Source organism: Halictus rubicundus, chromosome 11, assembly GCF_050948215.1.
Source record: "Halictus rubicundus isolate RS-2024b chromosome 11, iyHalRubi1_principal, whole genome shotgun sequence".
NCBI classification, from domain to species: Eukaryota; Metazoa; Arthropoda; class Insecta; order Hymenoptera; family Halictidae; genus Halictus; species Halictus rubicundus.
The window spans coordinates 426,422-452,440 of record NC_135159.1 but is presented as its reverse complement, the minus strand read 5'-3'; the positions used below and the strand labels follow the sequence as shown (position 1 = coordinate 452,440).

Below are 26,019 nucleotides of genomic sequence, written 5' to 3'. Positions count from 1 at the left end.
CGAAAAACGAACGAGACGATAAAAGGACGAGCAGTCTCGTCAGGTCGGATACCGGAGAAAGACGTGTTGTTAATAAATGATTTAATGCTTTCCATCTGTTTAAATTCCTTACAAATTGTGACGGGTGTAATCGTACAATTTTGATTGATACTTAATGTTGATAGAGAATCGAGTATTATTGGCAATTCAAGCTTTTATATTTTTAATGCGAATAGTATTTTTAATACGAATAAGTTGTAGAGCTTATATCCCGATGAAAATGAGTCCAAACACATCATTTGGACTATCTTCATCAAGATTGTAAATTACATTCTAGTTTGGACTCACTTTCATGAGGAAAAGCCCCTAAATTCACTCGTCGCAATTTTATGGAGGTACATTGAAAAATCTAAAAGTTTAAACTTCCATTCGTGCGCGATTCTCCATCTGCTTACATTGTAAGCAGTTTGTCAGTCGCTGGGTTTTTCAAGTTCAACGCTCGTCGGACCTCGGCGCCGTTTATTCGAGCTGGCAAAAGTTATTCGAAGATTTATTCGAAGCCTTCGAATAAAAGATACAAAGATACATGTGAAAGGAGACCGACACTGTGCAACATTGCGATGCGGGATCCTTTGATCGTTGGATCACAAGCGGCCGATCGTTGCTCGGATGTTTCGGCCGGCCGAGCGTCGCGCGAGGCGTTTTTTGATTTTCAGTCTTTCGACAGTCGTCGTGGCAGAGACATCGTGTCGCATGTATACACCAATGTAATTGTTATAATATACACTTCTCGTTTACTGTTGTCTCCGATGGCTTTCCTACCACTCCGCACCCCCTGTTATATTCCTATTTAACAATACAGATAAAAGATGAAAAAATTATTCCAAGTTCGAATAAATCCGCTTCGAATAAAAAAATTCTCTTTATTCTTCGGATAAATTCTCGTCGAATAAAATTATTTATTCAACAAAGATACTTTTTTTATTCGAACCTTCGAATAACGAATAAAGATAAAATATCTTTTATTCGAATCGTTATTTAAATAATTTGTTATCTAAATAGTGCCCAACTCTGTCTGGAATGCGCTACGCATTCGATTCCCGGTTCGGCGAGGCGCACATTTTACTATAACTTTTCAACTAAAAAAGATACCAAAGTGAAATTTAAACTGAAAAAATTATAACGAATCGGGTTTAATGGTACATACTGAAATATATTTTGTATTTTTAAATAATTCTTTTTGTTTTTTAAATATAATTATCCTTAAAAAATGTTCAAAATTACTTATTATAAATATTGTTGTTCAATCTTTTTTCAATCCCAAAAAATTAAATTTATTAGAATAGATATGCTGGAAATGAAAAGCAATATCAGGAGTAGATTGAATAGGTAGCAATTAAATAGTCAAATGAAATAAGTGATATCAACGTCGTATTTTTAAAAATTAAATTTAAACTACGTTCTTACTCTTGGCTAATATTGATCTAATTTAATTTCTTATTATTATGTTATTACACTGTTGTAATTGTAATTGCACAGGGAAGAAGACTGATGTAGTAGAAAGAGCAAGAAAAAAGTGTTTAACGAAAAAAAAATCATTCCATGCGAGATTCGATCCGGGACCAAAATATTCTCAGCCGGAGACGTTATGTTATTATTATTATTACATTACGTCTCCTTCGATGCGCTCGCGTAACAGGCGTAATGGAATTAAAAGGAAACATTTTTTTGTTTCATTCATCATATGGGTCTAGCATCCGCGCTGTGTTTGAAGCTCAAGGGAATATTTTTGAACATTTTGCGTAACAGAAATAAAGCAAATGAATCTTATACGTTGAATTTTATTTATTCCATTTTTCTGGGTTGAAGGTCATTTGTAGGTCATATTGTGTTACATGGATGAATTCGTTATTTTGTCAGCTACAACATTACGTTAACGAAAATATATCATTCCATTTAAAAAAACATAGATGACCTTGGAATCTCATAAAAATGACCTTGACAATTTTTTCCCTTACACCGTTACATGTGGCCCTTCGAACAGTGTAACTTTGTCGTCAGAAGTTTTTTTGTACAACGAAAAGTAACAGAGATATTTAGGTGTCCTGTTTCTACGGACTCACCCTGTATATGTGCAATGACAGACGACGATCCCTGCCAAATGAGTTCGAGAGTAGTAGAACGAAACATGTGTTACTTTCTTCTGGCCGAGGGTATGCGTTGTTTTAAACAAATGCAATCTTTCCATAGAAGGGAACTTTTTAAAAAATTGAAAAAAATGAGGATATAGCCCCAAGTGTCCTCTTTACAGACCTGTTTTTAAAAAAATGAACATTTTGCATCGCGAAATTGTCTTAATAACTTAATATTCAGCAGAGTACCGATGGAGAAACCCAATGACATTTCCCTTTATTGTAAAGACTTTTACTCGCTGCAAAACGTGACGAATATTATTTAAGTAATAAAAATGTCTTTGTTTTGTAGCGGCCCGGCTGCCGCCACACCGCTCCCTTTTGTATACCGAAGGGTACCAGGGTTTTCCCGAGACACCGGCGTGACCTCGGTATGGACATACCTGGTACCTTCCCCTGCGCGGTTAGACTATTATAAATAGCGCCAAAAAGTCTACCGAATTTTCAGTTGGTTGCTCGCTGCCGTTCAGGACCACTCCTGTCAAACTCTGTATCACTACCGAAATAATAAACACCGTGTATCATCCAAAGCGACTTTCCTACCGCGTGTCATTGAACCAGTCTCTACAGTTTAAACAATCGTTTAAGTAATAAAAATATATTGGTTTGAACATTTGTTTGAATTGTGGCGGCGACAAGCTGGCGCCACGTCTCCGCCATGTGTTTAGTTTTAAGAAAGTATGTTTGTAAGAATGAATATCGGGTTGCGTGCTGCGCGATAGCGTCGAGTGGATGTTTAGATGACTGGGTCGAGTGTCGCGTAGGGTGAGTGTGTTTAGTTTAGTTAAGAGCGAATGCAGACCGTGAGAATGAAGAAAGAGGGATTGTTGTGAGGATGCGTTAGCGAGCGAATGGTTAGTTCGTAAGTTTAGTTCTGTAAGAGAATTCGTCGAGAGCGGACACGCGGGCTACGCGGGTGTATAGTCCCTCTCGGAATAAAGTCTAGTCGAACCACGAGCGGTACACCTTTAATACCCGTAACCTATCCCGACAGTACACACCATCCACAGAATAATAAAAATTTATTTGTTTAAACAATCGTTTAAGTAATAAAAATTCATTTGTTTAAACAATCGTTTAATTAATAAAAAGTGTTCGAATATTAATGGGAGTCACTATACCATAGTACGTGTACTTGCATATTACGACGTAAGTATTACGACTTGGCAACGTCGGATCAAGAGGTCGGGTATTCGAGAATCGTATAAAAATGCGAATAAAAGATACATGTGATTTTCATCTATTCCAAATACTCGTCACAAATAAAAAAAATTGAATAAATCATCTTCCCTACATCGAGTTTCGAATAAATCTCAAAGTTACGCTGAAAATCATACGTCGAAAATCAAAGATACATTTCCGTAGCGAGTATCTGTCGGGATTCACCGTCGAATAAATGGTAGCGCTGCCTTGGTCTCTCGAATAATCGTCAAAGATACTTTGAAAATCCTCTGTATCTTATGCTGTATTTTACGAATAACGCCTCTCAAAAAAATTCTCACCGCTGGAGGCGTTGAATACGCATACGCCGTTACTTCGAGATTGGATAACCCACGGATGACGAATGAAAATCGTGAAAAGTATTTTACGGATAAACTGTGGTGAATATGTATCTGAGAAATATGCGTTCGAATAAAAGATAACTATCGGTTATTTTTTATTCGAAAATTTTAGATAATTTTTTGCCCAACTCTGGTGAAAAGCACTAGCGTATGAAGCTTGTAACACAAACGCAGGACAGAGAATGAAGGGACTAAGAGACATGAAACGAAGTACGTCGATTTAACTTTGCTTTCTAGCTCTCAGAAGCAATTCGCGTCCACCAGGTGGTTCATCAGACGACTCTGTGGCAAATGCGAGGTCACTTCTATCCTCTTCATCCTTTCGTTCATCTGTACTTTCTCTAGAGGTCATTAACTCTGTGTTTCCCTTTCTCAAATATAGATGAATCCGCACTTTCTCTCTTCCTTCGATCCCACTTCACTGGACAAGGCTGACCTTTACTCGTTTGACCAGAGAGGCCAGATCCGCTTACGTTGGTACGATTTGAGATTCCGTAAATCCATCAAAAGTTTGACCTACGTCACTAGCTTTCTACTTATCTGGTAAATATACAAGGTTCGTGGGAACTATTGCAACTATACAGCGCTCGGTACGGTAATGGGAGTCGGAATGCGAAAGGAAATCTATGTAAATGTTGGTTTTTTTTTCTTAAAGAATTACATGTAGCGATGGTGTATGCGTTCAATAATGTGTCGAAAGCACGTAGCCATTGTGAGATGTAGAATAAAATTCAGGTAATTTACATTTTAAAAAGACAAACAGATACAGTGCTTCGAACAATGTAGTGATACTAAATGGACAAAATCTACTATTTTATGCTTAAACAGTAAAAAATAGCCTTTTATGCGCCCAGTTCATTGTGTAACAAATTGATATAAAAATCTTTCGTCTATTATACAATATTCTATCTAGTCTACGATATATTTTAGACTTCTTTACTACGTATTCATTTTGGGTTGTGAATAAACTATTTCATATTAAATTTAGCATAGCCCCACAGAATATTGCAATGAAAGTATGTAATTTTCGTTTACATTATTAATAAATTAATTCTGTATTTAATCGCGTAGAAATATACGATATCCACGCAGCACCGTGAAATTTCTTTTTGTTCATTATTATTCAGACTTTTGTCTTTCAATTAATGCTCATTTTAATATACACAGCAGTGTGTGAATGACAGATACCCCTATTTTAAGTGTATTTCATTTACACGTTTAAAACTATGATCTTTAGTGGATGATAGTATATTACCTTCTAAGTTGCATAGTTGCAGATACCGAAGCATTAGAGAATTTTATAAGACGGCGGAGAAAACAGTCACTGATCCTCCAAAATAAGATGTACACTAATCACTGCAAGATTTTTTTCCCACTATTTTGACTTATAGCTTATAACTAATGTAAATTAAACATATGTGTAACTTACAACATAACGTTGAAGAGACATTACATTCGACAACAATACATGTATTGAAGATTAAAATAATTCATTTTTTTGTTGTTCCATAGAAAGTTTCTTTAATAACAATAATTTGTCTGAGAAAAACAAGTATCGAAATGCAAATGATTCTAATTCTGTAGATAAGCATACTAAAGGAATTTTTATATATTTTTATATTGTTATATTACGTGATGCAGTACTTGCATGCTTAAAAAGATATTTAAAATTGTGATTTCTTATTAGAAATACGCTCGATGAAAAATTCTGTATTTTTTAATTCTTGCATTACCTTTTATACTGACTTGGAGTTAGTAAATATATCCTATCATTATACATAAAAATTTTTAGTAACTTAAAATTATGTGAAATATCAATATTATTTTTGTTTATTATGAAATAAGTAATTCTTATCTTTTATACCCAAGTGTGTATTTCTTATTAAAGTGAGAAATGTAAAAACGGTAGGTTTCCTGGATCTTGTGATAGAAACTGCAACGGAGATATAAAAGGAAAGAATAGCGCAGAATGGGTTGAGTCTATCCATCGTAGGGTTTGATACTATTGTTTGTGTCAGAACGAAAAAAAAAATGATGTTACTTTTTTGTGTGGTGGACTTGCAACTAACTTTACTAACGTCTAAAAAAATAAACTTAAGACAATAAATGACAATAATAACTTAAAATACTAAATAATTAATTTAATTGATTTAAATGTAATTGTATATCTTTTTTATACATATATAGTGTACGGTTTGTATGTATAATGTTGTTAAACTAGTGTTTGTTTGCATAATTACCTGACACATCGTTACATTTCTCATACATTTTTAAAACAAACAGATGTTAACATTTAACAGAAGCACTCCAAAATTTGTTCCGGTTTTTCCCGTGCACACTTAATGCATTGGTAACAGAATATGAATATATGTGGTAGTTATATACATTGAATGTATAATTCAAAGTACAATCGAGATCACAATGTATGCATGTACATCAGACCATTAGTAATGCCTCGTACAAAAGTGAATCAGGAATATATAAAGAGAATTCTTTAATACAGAGCATTGTTTAAAAAAAAAGTTTAAAATATCTTGTATCTTCATTTTAGTATTTACGTTTATGATTAACCGTGAATCTAGAAAAGCATATATATATATATATATATATACAGGGTGTCCTACATAAATGGGAACACCTAAATATCTTTCGTATTTACAGTCCTATCAGAAAACTTCAGAGGACAAAGTGACACTATTGCAGGGGGGGCAATATAATGGTGAAGAAAAAATTTTTTATGTCGTGTTTTTTAATGAAATTTCAAGGTCACCGATGTTTTTTTAAATGGAATAGTATATTTTTTTACGATAGCACGATAGACAATAAAAAACTAAATTTAGTGGATACCACCTTTTTGACCTTGAAATGACCTTGATCAAGAATAATCATATTGAAGCGGATGAAATGTGGAAGTTTAAAACTTACGTGCTTTAGCAAAGATTGCGCGTTGTTTTCGTCGGGTTGTCCTTTCGAAAACATAGAATAAAAATTTTTCGTTTGAGGTTTTGTTTTCGAGAAAATCGAATTTAAAGATCCGTCGGGTTCGCGTGCTTTAGTATGCGCAGGAAGTAGAATTGGTAGGTCATGATCAGACGCAGCAGATAATTCCTGTCGAATAGCATGCGTACTTGCTGCATTTTCAAACTCGATTTTCTCGAAAACGAAGCTTCGGATGAAAACATTTTGTTACCAACCACCCTGTATATCCAAAGAATCCAAAAATATAAAAAAAAACCTTAAATTCTATTTTCGATTTTTGAGTATGATGTTACGAGCCAGGGCTATGAGCAGCGCGAGAGGCCGGCGAGGGGATTTTTACCCCAGGAATATGGTTTCAATTGTTAGTTAGGTACGCGGACGCACCCGATGCGGAATCGAGGAGCCGCTAGGATAGTTGACGTCGAGGACGCACCCGATGTGAAATCAGGGAACCTCTGGGAGGTTGGTGTCAAACGCAGACGCACCCGATGCGAAATCGAGGAGCTACTAGGAGGATGAAACTTCGTGCACGCACCCGACGCGAAATCGAGGAGTCACTAGGGAACACGCGGCGAACCCGATACGAAAGGAGGTTGTATAAGAGCGCGGACGCACCTGATGCGAAATCAGGGAGCTGCTAGGATGCGGAAGAACCCAATGCGAAATCGGGGATCCGCCTAGGATGGTATAATTTCGTGGACGCACTCAATGCGAAATCGAGGAGCCACTAGGTTGGAGAAATCTTCGTTGAATTGAATTTAAGTATTAGTAAGCCTCGTAACTTCTATATAATTTAATTGATACAATCCGAGCGGTTAGATTGTATCGTGTGGGAACGTTCAATTATTATATTAGGATTTTAGGCAATAATTAAGGGTACGCGAGTTAACAAACAAGACAATTTATTCTGAATTGAAATTACTACAAGTGTTGTTGTTTGTGTCGCGAATGAATATAATAAATGTACAATTAGAGGAATTGTTTACCTATGTTGCACGGTGTTGACGCACTGGCAATGCGGGGTTAGATGGCGATTGTTGAATGCCAAATAGAATATATACCGAACTAACGGAATCTATAAGGTTATGAATTGATTCGAAAGGGACTTTAACCCGATCTCACTAGACTTGACTCTGTAACGCGACGTGACTGCACGATTACTATAACGTTACGGAACCGTTTCTGAATCTCAACTGAACCGCTTCTCGACTAACCGAAGAGGATGAAAACGAATGGGTTTATATACCTTGAAAATGAAAGGGGTACTCTGTTTAAGATTTGATATCGCGTAGGGTCACAGTCACATTTTTTGTCACTTCTAATGAAAAGCAGGGCTCAGTTAGATTTTCGTTGAAAGGGGTTAATGAAGGTTATCCGGGCTATTTCCTATCAGAATATTGATTAACGGATGCCAGAAGGGAGTGTTTAGAGATTTTGGTATAAAGAAGGCATACAGTATCTTTCGTTAATAAAAGGGGCCTGTTGGGACGCTTTTCGTTCTCAGAAAAGAGATTAGAAATTCTAATCGAAATAAACGTGGAGAACGTCTCCATACGTAACAATGAAGAGACCTTGTCAAACATTTTCTGTTACGCTTTACCTACAAAATCTAAAAGCGTATGATATAAGTAGTATCAGTGTAATTTATGCTTTGCCAAATCTAACATTGCAAAACTTTTATAAACTTTTTTTACTAACAAAGTCAAGAAATTTTATTACAACAGTCAATTTTAAAGCTATTTTTGAAATGAATAATATTAACAAAATCTGTAACTTTATAAAATAATACTCTGTTGTTATCTCTTCATTTCAATAAAAAGTTGATTCATTTCTAGAAATAATGTTTCAAGATAACAAAAATGTTAAATATTTTCTACTGATAAAATCAAAACATAAGTACTGCAACTCGTTACATGTCTAATGCTTCACCGCAATGCTTCATAACTAATGCTTCACCTAAATCGTGTCAGCAACTTCTTTTAATTTTAGAAACCCAAGCAATATTAGGGCTGCAATAATGCTGGTAGATTATAATACCACGAACAGACTGACAACCAGATGTTTTATCGGGAATCTAATTATTGACGAAAATAATGAAGTAGGAGTGGGTAACAGGATATAAAAGAAGGGAAAATGCAGTATCTCATTCGCTTCTGTGCGCGATATAACAGTCCGTGTACACTTGATTCAACAAAGCAAATCAGACTTCGACACGCGAAGTCGGTATGAAGCATCACGCGAGGTCGACCTCCCTCGGTCAATCTTTCCCCTGACTTTCTTAGCCTTGCCTATGCTTCCTCCTAAAAGTGTCAAGCTTATTCCGAAGCAGAATTTAGAAAAGTTTTCTTAGACCGTGTTTCTACGCCCCCTGTTTGTTGTTCTACGCTATTTCCATGAAACGACAATTGCTTTGCATTGTGCGATGCATATGAGAGTTCTTACTGACCAATTTGTCGGCTACCTAACTTTTATGTAACTAAATGTGCACGCAAATTTGAAAATACTACACAAATACTTTCACTTTATATGCTTTCATTTTATTAGAAGCTTCGCATTTTTCTTCTGATTATCATTATTAGACTGTGAATGTTTATGCAAATGAATATTTTTACAGGAAATAGGTAAAGTTACGAGGTCTGGACAGAATATATTTTGTCATTAGGAGATTCTAAAAATAGATCTTTTATTTTGCATATTGCATATGTTTTGCATATTTTATTTTAACGACATATGCACAAATATAAGGTATATTCCGTGCATATGAAATAAATGTACTGTAACGTTGGCCCTTTTCGCCGCGTAGGAAGACGGGAACGGGGCCAACTCCGGGAATTTACGGGAGCTGAGGCCAGACCGTGTTAGGGTCGACCCATACAAGACCGGGACGGGACCGGGGACGTTTGGCCGCTAGATTCGAAACCAGGGTGTAGGGTTTGAGTCGACGGGGCTTCAGTGTTCCGGGAGCGCGTTGACAGTTCCCTGCTGTGTATGGCACAAAAAAAATGTTTTTAGGGCCTTCACGGTTCCTTCGGTAAACTATCGGTATCTCCCCTTTACAATACCATGGAAATAGAAAACCTTCCTGCCTCTTGGTGAAACATCATACATCCTTGTATTGTATGTAAATTATACATACATATATTGCAAAAACGAGAATAGTTGTTACTTTTTTTTTTAAGGAAATATCCACATTAGGAAGGGGATCATTCCATGTGAATTCGATCATTTTTTGGGGACTATGTCTCGAATTTTGATGACATTGAAGTATGTTGTGGTCCAAGAGAAAATGGAAGGCGGGGGTTGAGCCGGGTTATCACAAAAGACTGCTGTTCTCAAATAATTTATTTTTTCCTTGGTGAATGTCATTTCTTAATTAAAAAATATTAGAAATATCTTTGTTTTGCAAATTTTACCACTGGTTCAAGTGTGAAAAAATTTGAATAAATATGGCTGCATTTTACGTTTCTTCATCTTACTCTTTGAAATTTCGTTTTGTAATTCGCGGAGCCGCAAAACTATTTATTGTACTATTCATTATTTTAGGTTCATAAAATTGCTGGATATTCTTTAGACATTCTGAAGTAAGGGTCGCTAGCGAAAAAATGTATGTATATGGAAAACTCCTAAATTCTTGTCCATGGTGGCCTAAACATGGTTAGATGGAAGGTTCCCTGGCAGGAATGCGATGGCGTATCTATATCTTGTCCAATGAGACGAGACTGTAGACGTAAACATAGGCGCTCGAGTGCGACAGAGTTGAAGTTACCCTTACAAGACAATTAGCAAAGGACGCACGCTGGGTGCTTCACTGCCTTGGTCTCGTTGGACAGAGCATAGGTACGAATGCGCGGCCGATTGGATCAGAGTGCAAGGGACAGGCCTCGTTTCACGCGTACTTTCGGCTACAGTCGAGATATTGGCTACAGCGGTCACACATACCATGTAGCGGGTGACGTCGAAGCCAAAACAATGGGACTACGGGCGCAGCTGTGGTGGGGATAGGCATACCTAACGGTGTGCTTCTCAAGAATGGTGACACTTTAAAAATGGCGAAATTAAAATGGTTTCAAGTGTACGCTGCACCGCGACATTGCCTTCTTTTTGATGGCAGACGAGCGGTTACGAGCAGCAACCGAGCAGCTGTACTTGTTGTCCTTACACCATGTACATATGCGACTGCCACATGATCTAATACAATTATGAATTGTTAGAGAAATTCACTTCACGGACCTGTTTTTAAAAGATCGGACACTTCAAAATTGACGAAATTAAAATTATTTGAAGTGAACGCTGCACCGCGATACATAGCCTAGCAGCACGGTTGGCGCACGGTAGAAGCAGAGCCCGGGATGCTGTTAGGCCTATGGCCTCCCGGGCCCGGGTTCACTTGAAATAATTTAGTTTCGTCAATTTTGAAGTATCCACTTACTTAAAAACAGGTCTATAGAGGGGACACTTGGGGCTATAACCTCATTTTTTAAAATAATACAACGTTTATAATGTTCTTTAAACATTCTGAAGTGGGGGTTCGCAGAGTTTGTCCTAAAATTGAAACTTTCACGTAGCAACGAGAAAGAAAACAGGAAAAGAGGTCCGTATTTTATTGGGGTATTGTGCAGTCGGAGTGTACAGGAAAGGTAAATACCATCATTAGCACAGAGGACATTGGTTTTTCCAAACCTGTCGGAGAATAGCGGTCGATCAGTCGTGCACTTACAATTGGCTACCTGAATCGCCGAACGTCGCGTCCTTACCTTGTTTTACCTGATTGAAACCTCGGAGGCTCCATAAATTAAAAACCAAAATTTCAAAGAGGCATCATCGAAGTACTGCTCTGTAACTATTATATTAAAAGAACTATGATATTCACTTTTTGACCTATCAATCGAATCTCGAAGGATTCTTTGATAGCGAAAAAAATGTTCATTACACAAACCGCTGAAAATGAGTTTTTGGGAGTTTATAGCGAAAACATAAGAATGAGCACGATCTAATGAAAATGGTGACTTGTTTAAAAAAAAGTGGTGTCACCTCAAAATCGACGAATTTAGAATTATTTGAAGAGTGAGCACGTCGGCTGTTCGAGGCGGTGTACCGCGGAGCAGCGTTCGCTTGAAATAATCTGAACTCGTCGATTTTAGACTATCCATTTTTTTACAAACAAGTCTGCAAAGGGAACACTTGGGGCTATATCCTCATTCCTTCTAAAGTTTTTAATGTCCCTCTGCTATTTTTCCGAGTGATTCCGAGATTCGATTGATAGGTCATCATCATCGGTGAAGTAGTTTTTAAAATAATACAACATTTATAATGTTTTTCTCCCTTCGCCACGACCACGCCACGGCGACCGGGGTCGCTGAGTATTCTTCGCAAGAATATTTCGTGAAACCCCGGCCCGGGCCCGGTCGGCTCTACCATAGGATCCTCAGGGGTATGCGGGGAGTAAACGGTGCTGGGGTTCTGGTAGCTAACCCCCGTGGTGCGCGGCACTTGGCCTTTGTTGCGAGCATCTTGAGCGCCTCGCAAGTCTGTATGGCATAGGGAAAACGTGCCCCGTTCCCGGTCCCGGTGAGACCCGTCTTGTATGGGTCGACCCTAAGGCCGTGAGTACGCCCGGTCCTAACCGGTACTAACGAGTTCTCGAAGGTCAGAACCGAAAAGAGAGCCTTCTGCTAGGGCGCCAGGCACCGGAAGGGTGCCACGCGAAACACGAAGACTTCTCGCCCTCGTTCGAAGCGGTGGGCGGAAGCCGTTCCTTCGAGAACCGCGAGACGGAAGAGAGACGCGAACGGGTCTGGGGTTCGGACACGGGTATAACGGGGACAGCACTCACGGCAGGGCGGATCTCGCAGGTCGAAATAACAAATTACGAAATTGGGTTTAGTTGTTTATTACAAGTCAGGGTTTACAAATGTGCGGCCACGTGGCCGCGCCCGGAAGCCCGCGCTCTTCATACAGAGTTAGCGAATACATGCCGATATCGCAGCGCGTAGTTGTCTGGACGGTAAAAGATCGCCGCGCTCGTGGGGTACGTCGGCACGAGTAAAACGTTCGCCGAGGCGAAACTTCGCGAAACGCAAATGGTGGGCGCGATTACAATTCGACTGTCGCGATAGTTCCTGAAACGACACGGACGTTAACGCGTTCGACGAGCGATACGCGAGCTCGTAGGACCGCGAGGGCGCGAGGTCGACGTCGGACGCAGGTGGTACAAAATTCTCTTCGCGGTGAAATTCGTTACAATAAACGCGAAAAGAAGGGCTTGACTACAATAAGCGAAAAACGAAAGATTCGACTACAATAAGCACGACACGGCGTGTACGACTACAATTCCCTACGACTGCGGCTCCTCCGAGGAAGACTTCCGGATTCTAGTCCGACAGGAAACTGCCGAAAAGCTTAAAACGCTGACGGCTCCGAGGTGGGCGAATTGCACGAGGCGGAGAACGCCATGGCACGCGAAATCTGCAGAACGAGAAGGGATGTTAACGTATACGACGACCGATACGCGAGCTCGCGAGACCGCGAGGACGCGAGGTCTACGTCGGACACACGTGTCGTTCTCCCTCGTCGTTGAACGAGGTGTCGTTGAACCAACTCGCGAAATCTTTACCAAAGGGAGAGGACCACTGCGTGGACTTACCGTTTCCGCTGGTCTGTTTCTGGCCCTAGCTCCCGGACCCGCTCGGCTCGCACGGTACGCTGGTGCAGGATGGGCACGGCACTTCGCGAGATGCAACTCGGCCTTTGCGTCGCAAGAGGATATCCGGTAGTTGCGTCGCGAGACGCAAACGAATTCTTACGGCACGCGACAAGAGGTTCCTGTGCGGAAGCTACCACGACAGTGATCCAGTGAGTAACGCGACGATGGGGTCCTCGTTACCCCCACTCTAATCCCTAGTCCCGACTTTTCCTAATAGGGCGCGCTACGCACGCGAAAATCCATGAATGCAGGACTGTGTCCTCGACTGGTCCTCGGGCCCCGGACCCTACGCGAAAAATCATCACGGCCGCTCTTCGGATGGCAGGGCAGGTCCTCGACCTCCCCCCTATGGGACGCCTACACCACCCTCGCCGAGGCCCCCTTGCAAGTGGCTGGATGAGGCGGCGGCAGAACCGCGTAGAGAAATATCAGATGTCCGATAGGGGCCTTCGTCCCGCGTCGTCGCCTCCAGGTTGTCTGGCCCGAGTGTAGCGTTCCCATTCTCCAAAAGGACCTGTGCACTGGATTTTTCTCCGTAATGGCCTGGTTTTGTCGATGGGTGGTACCACGAAGCGAGGCGCCCTTCAAAGTCGTCGGGAGGCATGTTGGTGCACCCTGCACGTCTATGATCGATACGGAAGTTCCTCGGGGAGCGCTTCCTAACCTTTCGAGCAGTCGTTTAACGCGATATTCGGCGGTCCGGTGCTTCCGATATCTCGCAATGGGCAGGGAAGTGACGTCGCAAAATTTACAACGTTACAGTACATCGTGAAAAATATGTTTCATTTATGATCGACCTCTTACACGATAACATCTACAAGTAACGTAATAACGTACTACTGACAAATATCAGTGACCTAACAGCAGAGATCGCATCTAGATCGCATACATACATCATACACGGTACAATTCGAAACCATTGAAGTGACAACATAGCGAGAATAATACCGGTAGAAATCAGTGATGTTCTCACAATAAAGTTTATAGCGGAAATTATAAAAGTGCATACACAGCAAAATCTTCTAGGCATACAATACTGAATAATTAGATTGCCATGATAGCTGATAACAACTTTGTTAATAATAGAGAAGACATTTATTGTAAGGCAAGCGATAAAGAGGTTGATATCTTTTCAAAGGTGTATTTGGTAATTATTTTTATTAATTTAGGCAGGAATTTATTAATCTAGCATAAGAAGTTGCGGAAAAATGATGACATTGTTAATCGTCTGCTAAATACATTTTAATTGCCCGTTGGCCATTTCGCTAATTGCTTGTACATTATCATTAAAAAATTTAACTCAGCCCCTTACTATTGAATCAATTTCCTCGCATTCAAGGACCGGACGACAAATTAAATTTCGCAGGCAACCAATTTTCGTCCCCTGGCAACAGGCTTCCCAAACCACACCAGACCTCATCTTCCTCCCGTACAGCTGACCCCGTTCAGTGGCGACAGTAATGAGTGGGAAATGTTTCGTCACCGTTTGAAGGCGCTGATCCTGTCAAATCGCGAGCTCTCCAACTTGTCAGCGGCGGCCATTTTGTAACCGATGATTCCGAGACTTCGGATGTCTCGTGACAAGCAGTATGCTACCGAATATTACAAATTACTCCACGATAACGTAAAAATAGGAATTTTGGAGACAATACAGACCTAGATTGGACTTTTAGGAAACACAATTGACCACTTCTGAACTTCTCATTGGGATATTGAAGTGTCAGTTTGAGTTTCTATGAACTCTTATTAGTAAGCAGTGCTTGGGAGCTTATATTGTTGTGCCCGATAACCGCTTATCTGAGCCACCTGTTACGAGCCAGGGCTGCGAGCAACGCGAGAGGCCGGCGAGGGGGATGTTACCCCAGGAATATGGTTTCAATTTGTTTTCAATTTGGAAATCTTTGTTGATTTGAATTTAAGATTAATAAGCCTCGTAACTTATATATAATTTAATTGATACAATCCGAGCGGTTAGATTGTATCGTGTGGGAACGTTCAATTACACTGTCCAACAAAATTAAACTTTTTTCGAGTTTTGCAATACCTGTTGGGTGATTCTTATACACTTTGTCATTCTAAAACCACAAATCCGACAGCAGAATTGCTCTATCACGCAACGTTTTCGAAAAATATTGGTTTTTGTAAAAATGCATGATTTCGATAAAAAAAATGACGTGTTACGCAAAAACTAAACACGCGAGAAAGTTCAAGTTTGAGTCAAGAGATAGGGGGGGACTCTCCTCTACATATTCATATAGTCAATTATATTTTTATGTACTTCCTAATAGTTGTAAATGGTTGTTAAAGTTTGAAAATGTGCCGACGCGGGTACTTTGTACGCTCTATTTTTGTATTTATGTGAAAAATCCTTTATCTAGCAGGAATTTACTATACAGGAATGCATTCTACAGACATTTCTGGTAAAGAAACCATTCGCGAAAAGTATTTGGTTCCGTTAATGTACGAGAAGGATCAGAAAATGTTAATTGACAGCGTGTGCGCGACGCGTTCGCGCCAGACGGCCATTGCAGCCTTTTCGCGACTCGCCAGGGCCGTCGCTATGCGTAGTCGACGCTGGTACCACTCAAGTATGTCTTTGCTTACTGTGCTTAATTAAATACATTTTTTTTTGTCTTTTTAGGTGCCAATCATTACAAAAGATTATAAAAATACGAGTTATATTCACATTTTATTGTGGAAATGCTTAATAAAGAAAATTGAATACAAAAACTTACCTATTTCTGATGTAAACAAATTAAAAATGTTTCCGCCTTGCTTGACGTTTGTTCCTGGTATCCCGATTTTCAATAATAAGTGTCCAGCAGTAATCAGCAAGCATCCGCACCTAAGTCTTTTCCTTTGTAACGTTTTTCCATTGTTGAAATATCTTGATGAAAGATTAATGCTGGAATTGTATTCCTTGTTTTGATTTTAAAATAATTTCGTCATGAATAGAACAAAAACAGTCCGGCTGATTTATACACTTCCGCGAGATTTTATCGATTTAATATAGAGAGATCTATGTCTTAATTATGTACTTCGATCAATAAAATCGATAAAAATAGTCCCATTTACATAGTGTTTGGACTTATTTTAATCGGAAGAATCTTGAATGTCCATTGGTATTACAATTATAAAGATAAGACAACAATTACTGAAAATAAAATTTTCCAGTCACCGCATTGCTGCGGTCAATTTTCTTTCTTAAGCATTTCCACAATGAAATGTGAATATAACTCGTATTTTTATAATCTTTTGTAATGATTGGCACCCAAAAAGACAAAAAAAAATGTATGTAAATAGTAAGCAAAGACATACATGAGTGGTACCAACGTCGACTACGTATAGCGACGGCCCTGGCGAGTCGCGAAAAGGCTGTAATGTCCGTCTGGCGCGAACGCGTCGCGCACACGCTGTCAATTAACATTTTCTGATCCTTCTCGTACATTAAGGGAACCAAATACTTTTCGTGAATGGTTTCTTTACCAGAAATGTCTGTAGAATGCATTCCTGTATAGTAAATTCCTGCTAGATAAAGGATTTTTCTCATAAATACAAAAATAGAGCGTACAAAGTACCCGCGTCGGCACATTTTCAAACTTTAACAACCATTTACAACTATTAGGAAGTACATAAAAATATAATTGACTATATGAATATGTAGAGGAGAGTCCCCTCTATCTCTTGACTCAAATTTGAACTTTCTCGCGTGTTTAGTTTTTGCGTAACACGTCGTTTCGTATCAAAATCGGGCATTTTTACAAAAACCAAAATTTTTCGAAAACGTTGCGTGATGGAGCAATTCTACTTTCAGATTCGGGTTTAGGATGACAAAGTGTATAAGAATCACCCAACAGGTATCGCAAAATTTTTTTGGTGTTGGACAGTGTTATTAGATTAGGATTTTAGGCAATAATTAAAGGTTATAAATTACGCGAGTTAACAAACAAGACAATTTATTCTGAATTGGAATAGTTACAAGTGTAATTGTTTGTGTCGCGAGTGAATGTGATAAGTGTACAATTAGAGAAATTGTTACCTAGTGATGCACGGTGTTGACGCACTGGCAATGCGGGGTCGGAGAGCGATTGTTGAATGCCAAATAGAATATATACCGACCTAACGGAATCTATAAGGTTACGTTTTGATTCGAAAGGGACTTTAAGGCGGTGGGCACGGCTCAAGATTGTGTGAGTGCATCCCCTCCCTAGTTCCGCACACGTACCCGAGTTTTGCAAGGGTACGGGAGGCCCGCTCTCATTTGTTAACAATGCAAAAATAGTACTGTTCTGTAGTCAAAATCGCTAGATAAAAGTTCAATCTAGGGTGAAAAGGTCCTCAGAAGTCGTACTTTTGCGTTTTTTAGCCGTAATTTGCAATATTCAGCAGCATACTGCTTGTCGAGTGACATTATCGTAAATATCGAGAGATTCAGAGCTCGTATGGAGTTCGTTGGACCTTTCCACCCTAGCGGGAACATATAGGAACTCAATGCCACGCCGATCACGTTGTATGCTTACGTATCAAACAAATGAAAGCGGGCACCCAGAAAAATTAGATCATTGAGTATTTCATCAAAATATAGTTCCGACATTTTTCGCTACGAGCGCTGTACTATGTTCCCGATCTGTCTCATCGTCAGTAGTCACTGTATCGGTAAAACAGAGGCCTATAGGAGCATGCGCGGCGCGAAAGCGTGGATGGCGTGTACGTGTGCCGACGGCGATCGCAAGGGTCCGGGATGCCTGGAAATATTTCCCAATAATGCAGAGACGGGACTTTTCCATAGTGAAAAGAGCTAGATAAAGGTTCAATCTAGGGTGGAAAGGTCCTCAGAAGTCCTACTTTTGCGTCATCGAGAAATGATTAGCTATATTCGGCAGCATGTTGTCCGCCAGAGAGGCCTGTAGGAGCATGAGCGGCGCGTCAACGTGGATGGCGCTGTCGTAGCTTCGTTCGAATAGCCGTGCCGTGGCACACTCACACACCGCCTGATCAGCGTGTACGTGTGCCGACGGCGATGGCAAGGGTCAGGGATGCCTGGAAATATTTCCCAATAATGCAGTCACGGGACTTGTCAATGGTGGAAAGAGCTAGATGAAAGTTCTATCTAGGGTGGAAAGGTCCTCAGAAGTCGTACTTTTGCATCATTGAGAAACGGTTAGCAATATTCGGCAGCACGTCGTTTCTCAGGGAAGCTATGGGAACTGACATGGCGGCACACTCACACACCGCCTGGTCGGCGTGTACGTGTGCCGACGGCGATCGCAAGGGTCTACACTCTGCCCCACGAGAGAATGGTACCGTTTCGCGCAGCTTGACTGGCCGCGGAAGGCGCTGCGAACCTCTCAACTCCCACTCCTCACTGCGAGTTTCATATACGCGGCGTACCGTATTGAAACGAATTAGCATGGAAGTATAGGGTATAGCAAATCGTGATCATTTGCATCCACTATGAATACCGTATGAACACCCGGTATGGCTACGAATGAGGCCACGTGCAGCGCTGCAGCGCGTGGCGTCACTACGCGCATGCGCTGTGCATTGGGAAGGGACCAATCAGGGCGAAGATGCGCAGCGACGGACGAAAATCGGTTCTCTCGCGGTACCATTCTCTCGTGGGGCAGAGTATAGGATGCCACTAACCATTTCCCAATAATGCAGAGACGGGACTTTTTCATAGTGAAAAGCGCTTTAGCCAATTAGCATCTTGGAAGGTTGGCTAATACAAGGATGTGAATTTTCAGTAATGGCACTAGATAAAAAGATCAACCTGACATGCTGAATCCCTCAAAAATCCCTAAAAATTATTGTTCGCGAAATGTAACAAATAGTTGGGCAAACTATATTTATCAATTGATTTTTTCTAGTTTTTATCTCCAGATAAAAATGAATATATTCTAAATATTTTCTGTAAAAATTTGATTTCAATATCTCTAATGGTTTGAAAGCAACCTGTTGCGAATTAGTATCTTGCGTCGATGGCTCGCTCCATAACATTGACACTGGAGGGTGTCATAAATTAGCCCTCCCACGACACTGTCTCGCCGAAGACGAAAGAACTTTCCTGTAACCTCAGTGCAAAACACAGTCATTCTCTAAAGTCTGAAACATTGCCGCTTCGCACGAATGTACGATTGCCTAGTAAATATGATCCAAATTATATCATGTTTGGTGTCAATTTTATCAGGAAAATTACACGAATGTGTTGAGAGAAGTTTCATGAATATATTATGAAAAACAAAAGAATTGGGACATTGCATTAGTATTGTTTCACCGATATACCTGACCCCGCATAATGTTACACTCTTCGGCGGTCTAGCTTCTAGCCCCTTCGAAGGGTAGACACTTGGGCGCGTCATAAATTGGCCCTTCTCCGATAGTGTCCAGCCAAAGACGAAAGAGCTGGCATGCAGCCTCGGTGCGAAACACAGTCATTCTCTGAAATCTGAAACATCGTCGCTCCGAACAAATGTACGAATGCGTAGTAAATATGATACAAATTATACCATGTTTGGTATCATTTTTATCAGAAACATTCCACGAATGTGTTGAGAGAGGTTTCAGGAAAAAATAAGGAAAAACAAAAAAAATGATGACATTGCATTAGTATTGTCTCACCGATGTACCTGACCCATGTTACACCCAACGACCGGCACACCGAACGGCCAGGCCGACTATGCTTGCAATGTTCCGCATTTTATATGGATTTCTGTATGCATTGTCTGGCCGGCCTGACGGTACGCGGGGTCCGAGAGTTTCTGCGTTTTTATGAAATACATAATGGTAATAACGGTACTTCATTCATAACTTATAACGTAACTTTTAATATACTTGGTTTTTTTTATAATTACAGTAGGTATATTTAGCAAACATGTGCATAATCTTTATTTGCATTAAATTTTGTATTAAATTAAATTAAATTAAATTAAATTAAATTAAATTAAATTAAATTTGTAACGCGACGGGGAAACAATAAAGCGTCAAGACCCCTCGTCACCCCCCCCCCCGATGTAACAGAAGAATTGCGCCGAGGCAGCGTGGCCGGCGGTTCAAGGGGAACCGCGGGGTCTGGAACCTTCTAGACCCCTAGTAACGCGTTATTGATAAAGATAGCAACGAGTCCATATAAATATCGGTAGATTACCGCGGAGTAGCACTCTTGCTGCACCTGTAGGAGAGGACGAGGTAAGACCACGGCCGCCTACAGGATGGGAGAGTACGAAGCAATGCTATCGGACGCCCAGCAGCAGGGCTGCACCTGTGGGAGAGGACGAGTCAGACCACGGCCGCCCACAGGACGGGAGAGTACGAAGCAATGCTATCGGACGCCCAGCAGCCCAGGAGAGGACAGGGGTTGCACCTGGACGCCTCTCTGGATACATGGGAGAGGACGGCCATGAAGGCCGGCCGCCCGCCGAGAGGAAAGAACAGGGTAGCTTCCTGGCCGCCTGAGAGTAGGGACGCCTGGTTCCTCTGTACGTTTCGGAGAGGACGGCCATGAAGGCCGGCCGCCGATCGGACATGAGAAAACAGGCGAAACCGCGTCGTCGTCGTATTCCCAGAGGGAGAGTACGGTTGAAATAAACCGGACGCCCGATGGTGGTATCGCGTATTATATAAAATCTTTTCCTAAATTAATCGTTGCTAGCTTTGTCTCTCACTCTTTAGAAAGAATCTATTTAATAACAAAACCTATCTCCTCATCCTTTGTACTAACGTGTTTGGAAAATATATCCTATGTCTCCAGATATTCCGACTCCTGTCATTCCGCAACCACCGCAATCCTTTACGTTACAAAATGTTGTCGCCCAACGTGCGGGCCGAGGCTCACGACCAGAACTCCGACTCCACCTCCAATCCTGACCTGAGTCCCAGTCCAACGGTCCAGTTTTCTCCGAGCCAGTTCTCACAACTCCTCGGATCGTTACACGATAAGACACCTAGTTGTCAAAGAAGCTTTACGAGATGCAGGGAACGCTTCGACGGCTCTCATGACTACATGAGAGTCAGTGCGTTCATCGCCGCTGTATCGATATTTAAAGATATCGAAAATATTAGCGATGAAAACGCATTAAAAGGACTTCCACTGCTCTTCGAGGGACATGCAGCTGTCTGGTGGCGGGGTGTACGAGCATCCGTCTCATCATGGAAAGAAGCATTGGAGACAATAAAGTCGACCTTCGCACCTCGACGTCCCGCGTATCAGGTGTACACGGAGTTGTTCCGGACTACACAGGATTCAAATACCCCGACGGATCTTTTTATTAGTCGGAAACGGGCCCAGTTGGCAGAATTACCAAACCCGCACCCGGAGACGGTCCAGATCGATATGATATACGGTCTCCTTCGTCTTCCGCTCCGGAAAAAGATTCCCCGGGAATCGGTGAAAACATTCACCGAGTTGATCAAGCGTGCCCGAGATGTAGAAGACCTCGAGAAGGAGGATCAAGGTAAAACCCATCACCGTCGGACGGGCGGAATATTCGTCGAACCATATCCCAGGGATCACCGCCGCTGCAATATTTGCCGCCGTCCAGGACACACCACCACTGAATGTCGTTTCCGAAAGAACAACATATCAGGACCGAAACCGACGACCGTCGCAACAATGTTACAGCCGAGACTCTCACAGCCCCAGGGAAGTCGCACCCCGTTGCAATGCTACGGATGCGGAAAACCGGGAGTTGTACGCAGCAAATGCCCGGACTGCTCGAAGACGACCACACCACCTACTTCCGCAGCATTTTGCACGGTAAATGCATCAATGCAACCACGACAGCGACCAGCGGTCGACGTCACCATCGCCGGAGAAAAGGGACAGGCCTTCTTCGATACGGGAGCGAAGTGCAGCGTGGCAAGCCAAAACCTATACTTCCTGCTGATGAAAAAGGGACACGTTTTCGAGGAACGGAGAATGGAAGTCGCGTTGGCAGACGGAAATCCGCGCATACAGAGTGTTAAAGCCGCTCGGATGGAAGTAGAGCTTCGTGGTCGCCGCCTTTGGACCACCTTCGTCGTCTTGCCGGAAGGAAGGGACAACCGAACCTTACTGGGCGTCGACTTCATCGAAGACGCTGGAGTTGTGTTGAACGTTCCGCAGCGAATATGGCACTTCGTAGACGCACCGAAACAACTACACGATTTCCAGGGAGAAGTTCCGGTCGGGAATGCACCTTTCGGCAAGGGGGAGACAGGGACCCCTCTATCATCTTTAAAAGCAGATCTAGTTCGTGAGATGCAGGAGTTCGCGGAACCGCCACCAGAATGTTTGAGCCCGATCCGTGAAGACGCGAAGGGAGTCAGTGCATTCCTACGCGAGGAAACCGAGGTGGATGAGCCAGTGTCGAACAACCATTGGCCAAATATCGACTCATTATTTGAACGATGCATTCGAACATTTGAAACAAGGATGGACATCTCGACCGTTGACATTGGAGAAATTAGGGAGGACGAGGCGGTAAGTACCTCTCCAGATGAAAAACAAGAACTCCACAAATTATTGCAAGAACACGCCGACTTATTTCAAACAGAAGCACCACCGACAGCGGAAGCTGTCCATCGAATAGACACCGGGGACCACGCTCCAATCGCTGTGCCACCGTACCGCATACCACCTGCGAAGAGGGAATTGCTGCGCACAGAAATAGAGAAAATGATTAAAGCAGAAATCATCGAGGAATGCGAATCACCATGGGCCGCACCCGTAGTTCTGGTGCCCAAAAGGGACGGCAGTATTCGGGTTTGCGTGGATTATCGCAAGCTCAACGCTGTTACCGTTACGGATTCGTATCCTTTGCCGCGGATCGACGACCTGCTCCATTCGGCTAAGAGAACGGGATTCATGTCTGCGCTGGACCTACAATCAGGTTATTGGCAGATTGGTGTACGAAACGAAGACCAAGACAAGACTGCTTTCACAACGCCTTTCGGAATTTTCCGGTTCAAACGGATGCCGTTTGGATTGAAGAACGCACCGGCTACCTTTCAACGCCTTATGGATCGGATGAGAGCTGGATTGGGAGGCCGAAATATTCTCGTTTATCTGGACGATATACTGGTACTCTCCACCGATTTCAAGGAACACCTCGAGGACTTGAGAGCAGTTTTCAACAGGCTTCGACAATTTGGTCTCCGAATGAATCGACAGAAATGTCGTCTCGGATGCCCAAAAATCAAATACCTTGGACATGTATTAACAGCGGAAGGCATACATCCCGATTCGGAAAAGGTCAAGGCGATTCAATGTATGGCTACACCGGCAAACTTGAAACAACTTATTTCGTTTTTGCAAACTTGTTCATGGTATAGGCGATTTGTACCAAATTTCGCCACAGTTGCCCAACCTTTGACACAGCTAACAAAGAAAAAGGCAACCTGGGAGTGGACGACGAGCCAACAACAAGCCTTCGAGCACCTGAAAGGAGCCCTTACGAGCCCGCCAATCCTGCGATATGCCGACGAGAACCAGCCCTTCATCATACGCACCGATGCCAGCGCCTACGCCATAGGAGCGGTTCTGTTACAGGGCGAGAAGGAAACGGAACATCCCATTGAATATGCCAGCAGATTACTGACGTCGGCGGAACGCAACTATTCAACCACAGAAAGAGAGGCACTAGCAGTAGTCTGGGCCGTCGACAAATTCCGAGGTTACATCGAAGGAACTTCTGTCACTATTGCCACGGACCATCAACCCTTGAAATGGCTGATGTCTTTGCGTTCTCCCAGCGGTCGTCTCGCCCGATGGGCATTGTTACTTCAACCATATTGTCCTAATATACAATATATTCCAGGTCGATGCAATGTTGTTGCCGATATGTTATCTAGACTACCAAGCGAGCCATGGAACGAAGAAAACAGAGCAGAGGTCGCAGAGATTTCCGTTGACGTACCGGCACGAGGACCAGCAGTAACCCGAGAGGAACAATTAAAAGACGAGGCCCTGAAGACTATAATCGAAGCACTAGAATCGACTACGCGAGACGACGAAATGATCAAGTGGTCCATGAAGGGATATCTGGTCAACAACGGAGTACTCTATCGACACGCTCCAAATGTGGACATGGAAGAAGCACAGCTGGTTGTACCTTCGCACGAAAGAAAGGAAATTCTTCGAGCGTACCACGACGATGCCACTGCGGGTCATTATGGAGCACAACGTACGCTACACCGAATAATCAGCCGATACTTTTGGCCAGGAATAAGCCGGGAAATCGCAGACTACGTCCAAGCCTGCGTGGAGTGCCAGAGGTATAAAGCGAATAACTTAAAACCAGCCGGTTTGTTACAGACGCCCGTTATGCAGCAAAGATTCGAAGTGCTCGCCATGGACCTCTTTGGGCCTTTGCCGTCCACGACGAAAGAGAATCGATGGATTTTCATCGTAGAAGATACAGCCTCACGATGGGTAGAACTGTTTCCATTACAGCAGGCCACGGCGGAAGCCTGTGCAGAGGTCCTCATCAACGAAGTTATGCTTCGGTTTGGGATGCCACGACGAATAATCAGCGACAATGGCACTCAATTCGTCAGCGGGGTCATGCAGCAGGTAGCCCATTGTTTTGGGCTGCATCAGGCTTTCACCCCAGTCTATCATCCCGAGGCCAATCCGGTGGAACGGAAGAACCGTGATCTGAAGGCGCAGCTTGGAATCTACGTCGGTAGGGATCACGCTACGTGGGACGAGAGGCTGCCAACCATCCGATTCGCAATGAACTCGGCCAGATGCGTGACGACCGGGTACTCAGCAGCCTACCTTACTTTCGGGAGAGAGTTGAGGACTCCCGATGACGCCAATCGGGACTTGAGGGCCATCATCCAAGCAGAAAATTTCCTGCCGGAAATTACTCCAAAGCTGCTGACGCTGGCAGACACGATGCAGGTGGCCCAGCAGAACCAAGAACGACAGCAGGAGCAAAGGAAGGAGTATGCCGACCAACGACGCCGGCCTAACCCTGGATACGAGAGAGGAGACCTGGTGTGGGTAACCACTCACACCCTCAGCAGGCGAGAGCGGAACTACACATCAAAGTTTGCACCAAAGAGGGATGGACCATACGTGGTGAAGCGCCGCGTGGGTTCCAACAGCTACGAGATCGAGACCCGTGATGACCAGCCTGTATGCGTAGGGGTGTACCACACCTCGGCGCTAAGGCCTTACAACGGGGCACGAGCAGAACCACCAGAGCCAGTAACATCCATCCGCAAACGGGGACGACCTCGTAAGCAGCGTGAGGGCCCATCAATGGAGCACCCAAGGAAGCAAACGAGGCGCAGATGAAGGAATTCCTGGACTACTTGTCGGGACGCCGTCGTGTCCAGAGGGGGAGTCTGTAACGCGACGGGGAAACAATAAAGCGTCAAGACCCCTCGTCACCCCCCCCCCGATGTAACAGAAGAATTGCGCCGAGGCAGCGTGGCCGGCGGTTCAAGGGGAACCGCGGGGTCTGGAACCTTCTAGACCCCTAGTAACGCGTTATTGATAAAGATAGCAACGAGTCCATATAAATATCGGTAGATTACCGCGGAGTAGCACTCTTGCTGCACCTGTAGGAGAGGACGAGGTAAGACCACGGCCGCCTACAGGATGGGAGAGTACGAA

The 26,019-nt window shown here is 42.7% G+C and overlaps 1 protein-coding gene across 1 annotated transcript; it reads left to right on the top strand.

Moving 5' to 3' along the window:
• The first annotated feature begins 24,821 nt into the window (after positions 1–24,821).
• LOC143358811 (uncharacterized) lies at positions 24,822–25,698 on the top strand. Its single transcript, XM_076796286.1, has 2 exons — positions 24,822–24,888; positions 25,007–25,698. Exons 1-2 carry the CDS (start codon positions 24,822–24,824, stop codon positions 25,696–25,698), a joined length of 759 nt encoding a protein of 252 aa, XP_076652401.1.
• The last annotated feature ends 321 nt before the right edge of the window (positions 25,699–26,019 follow it).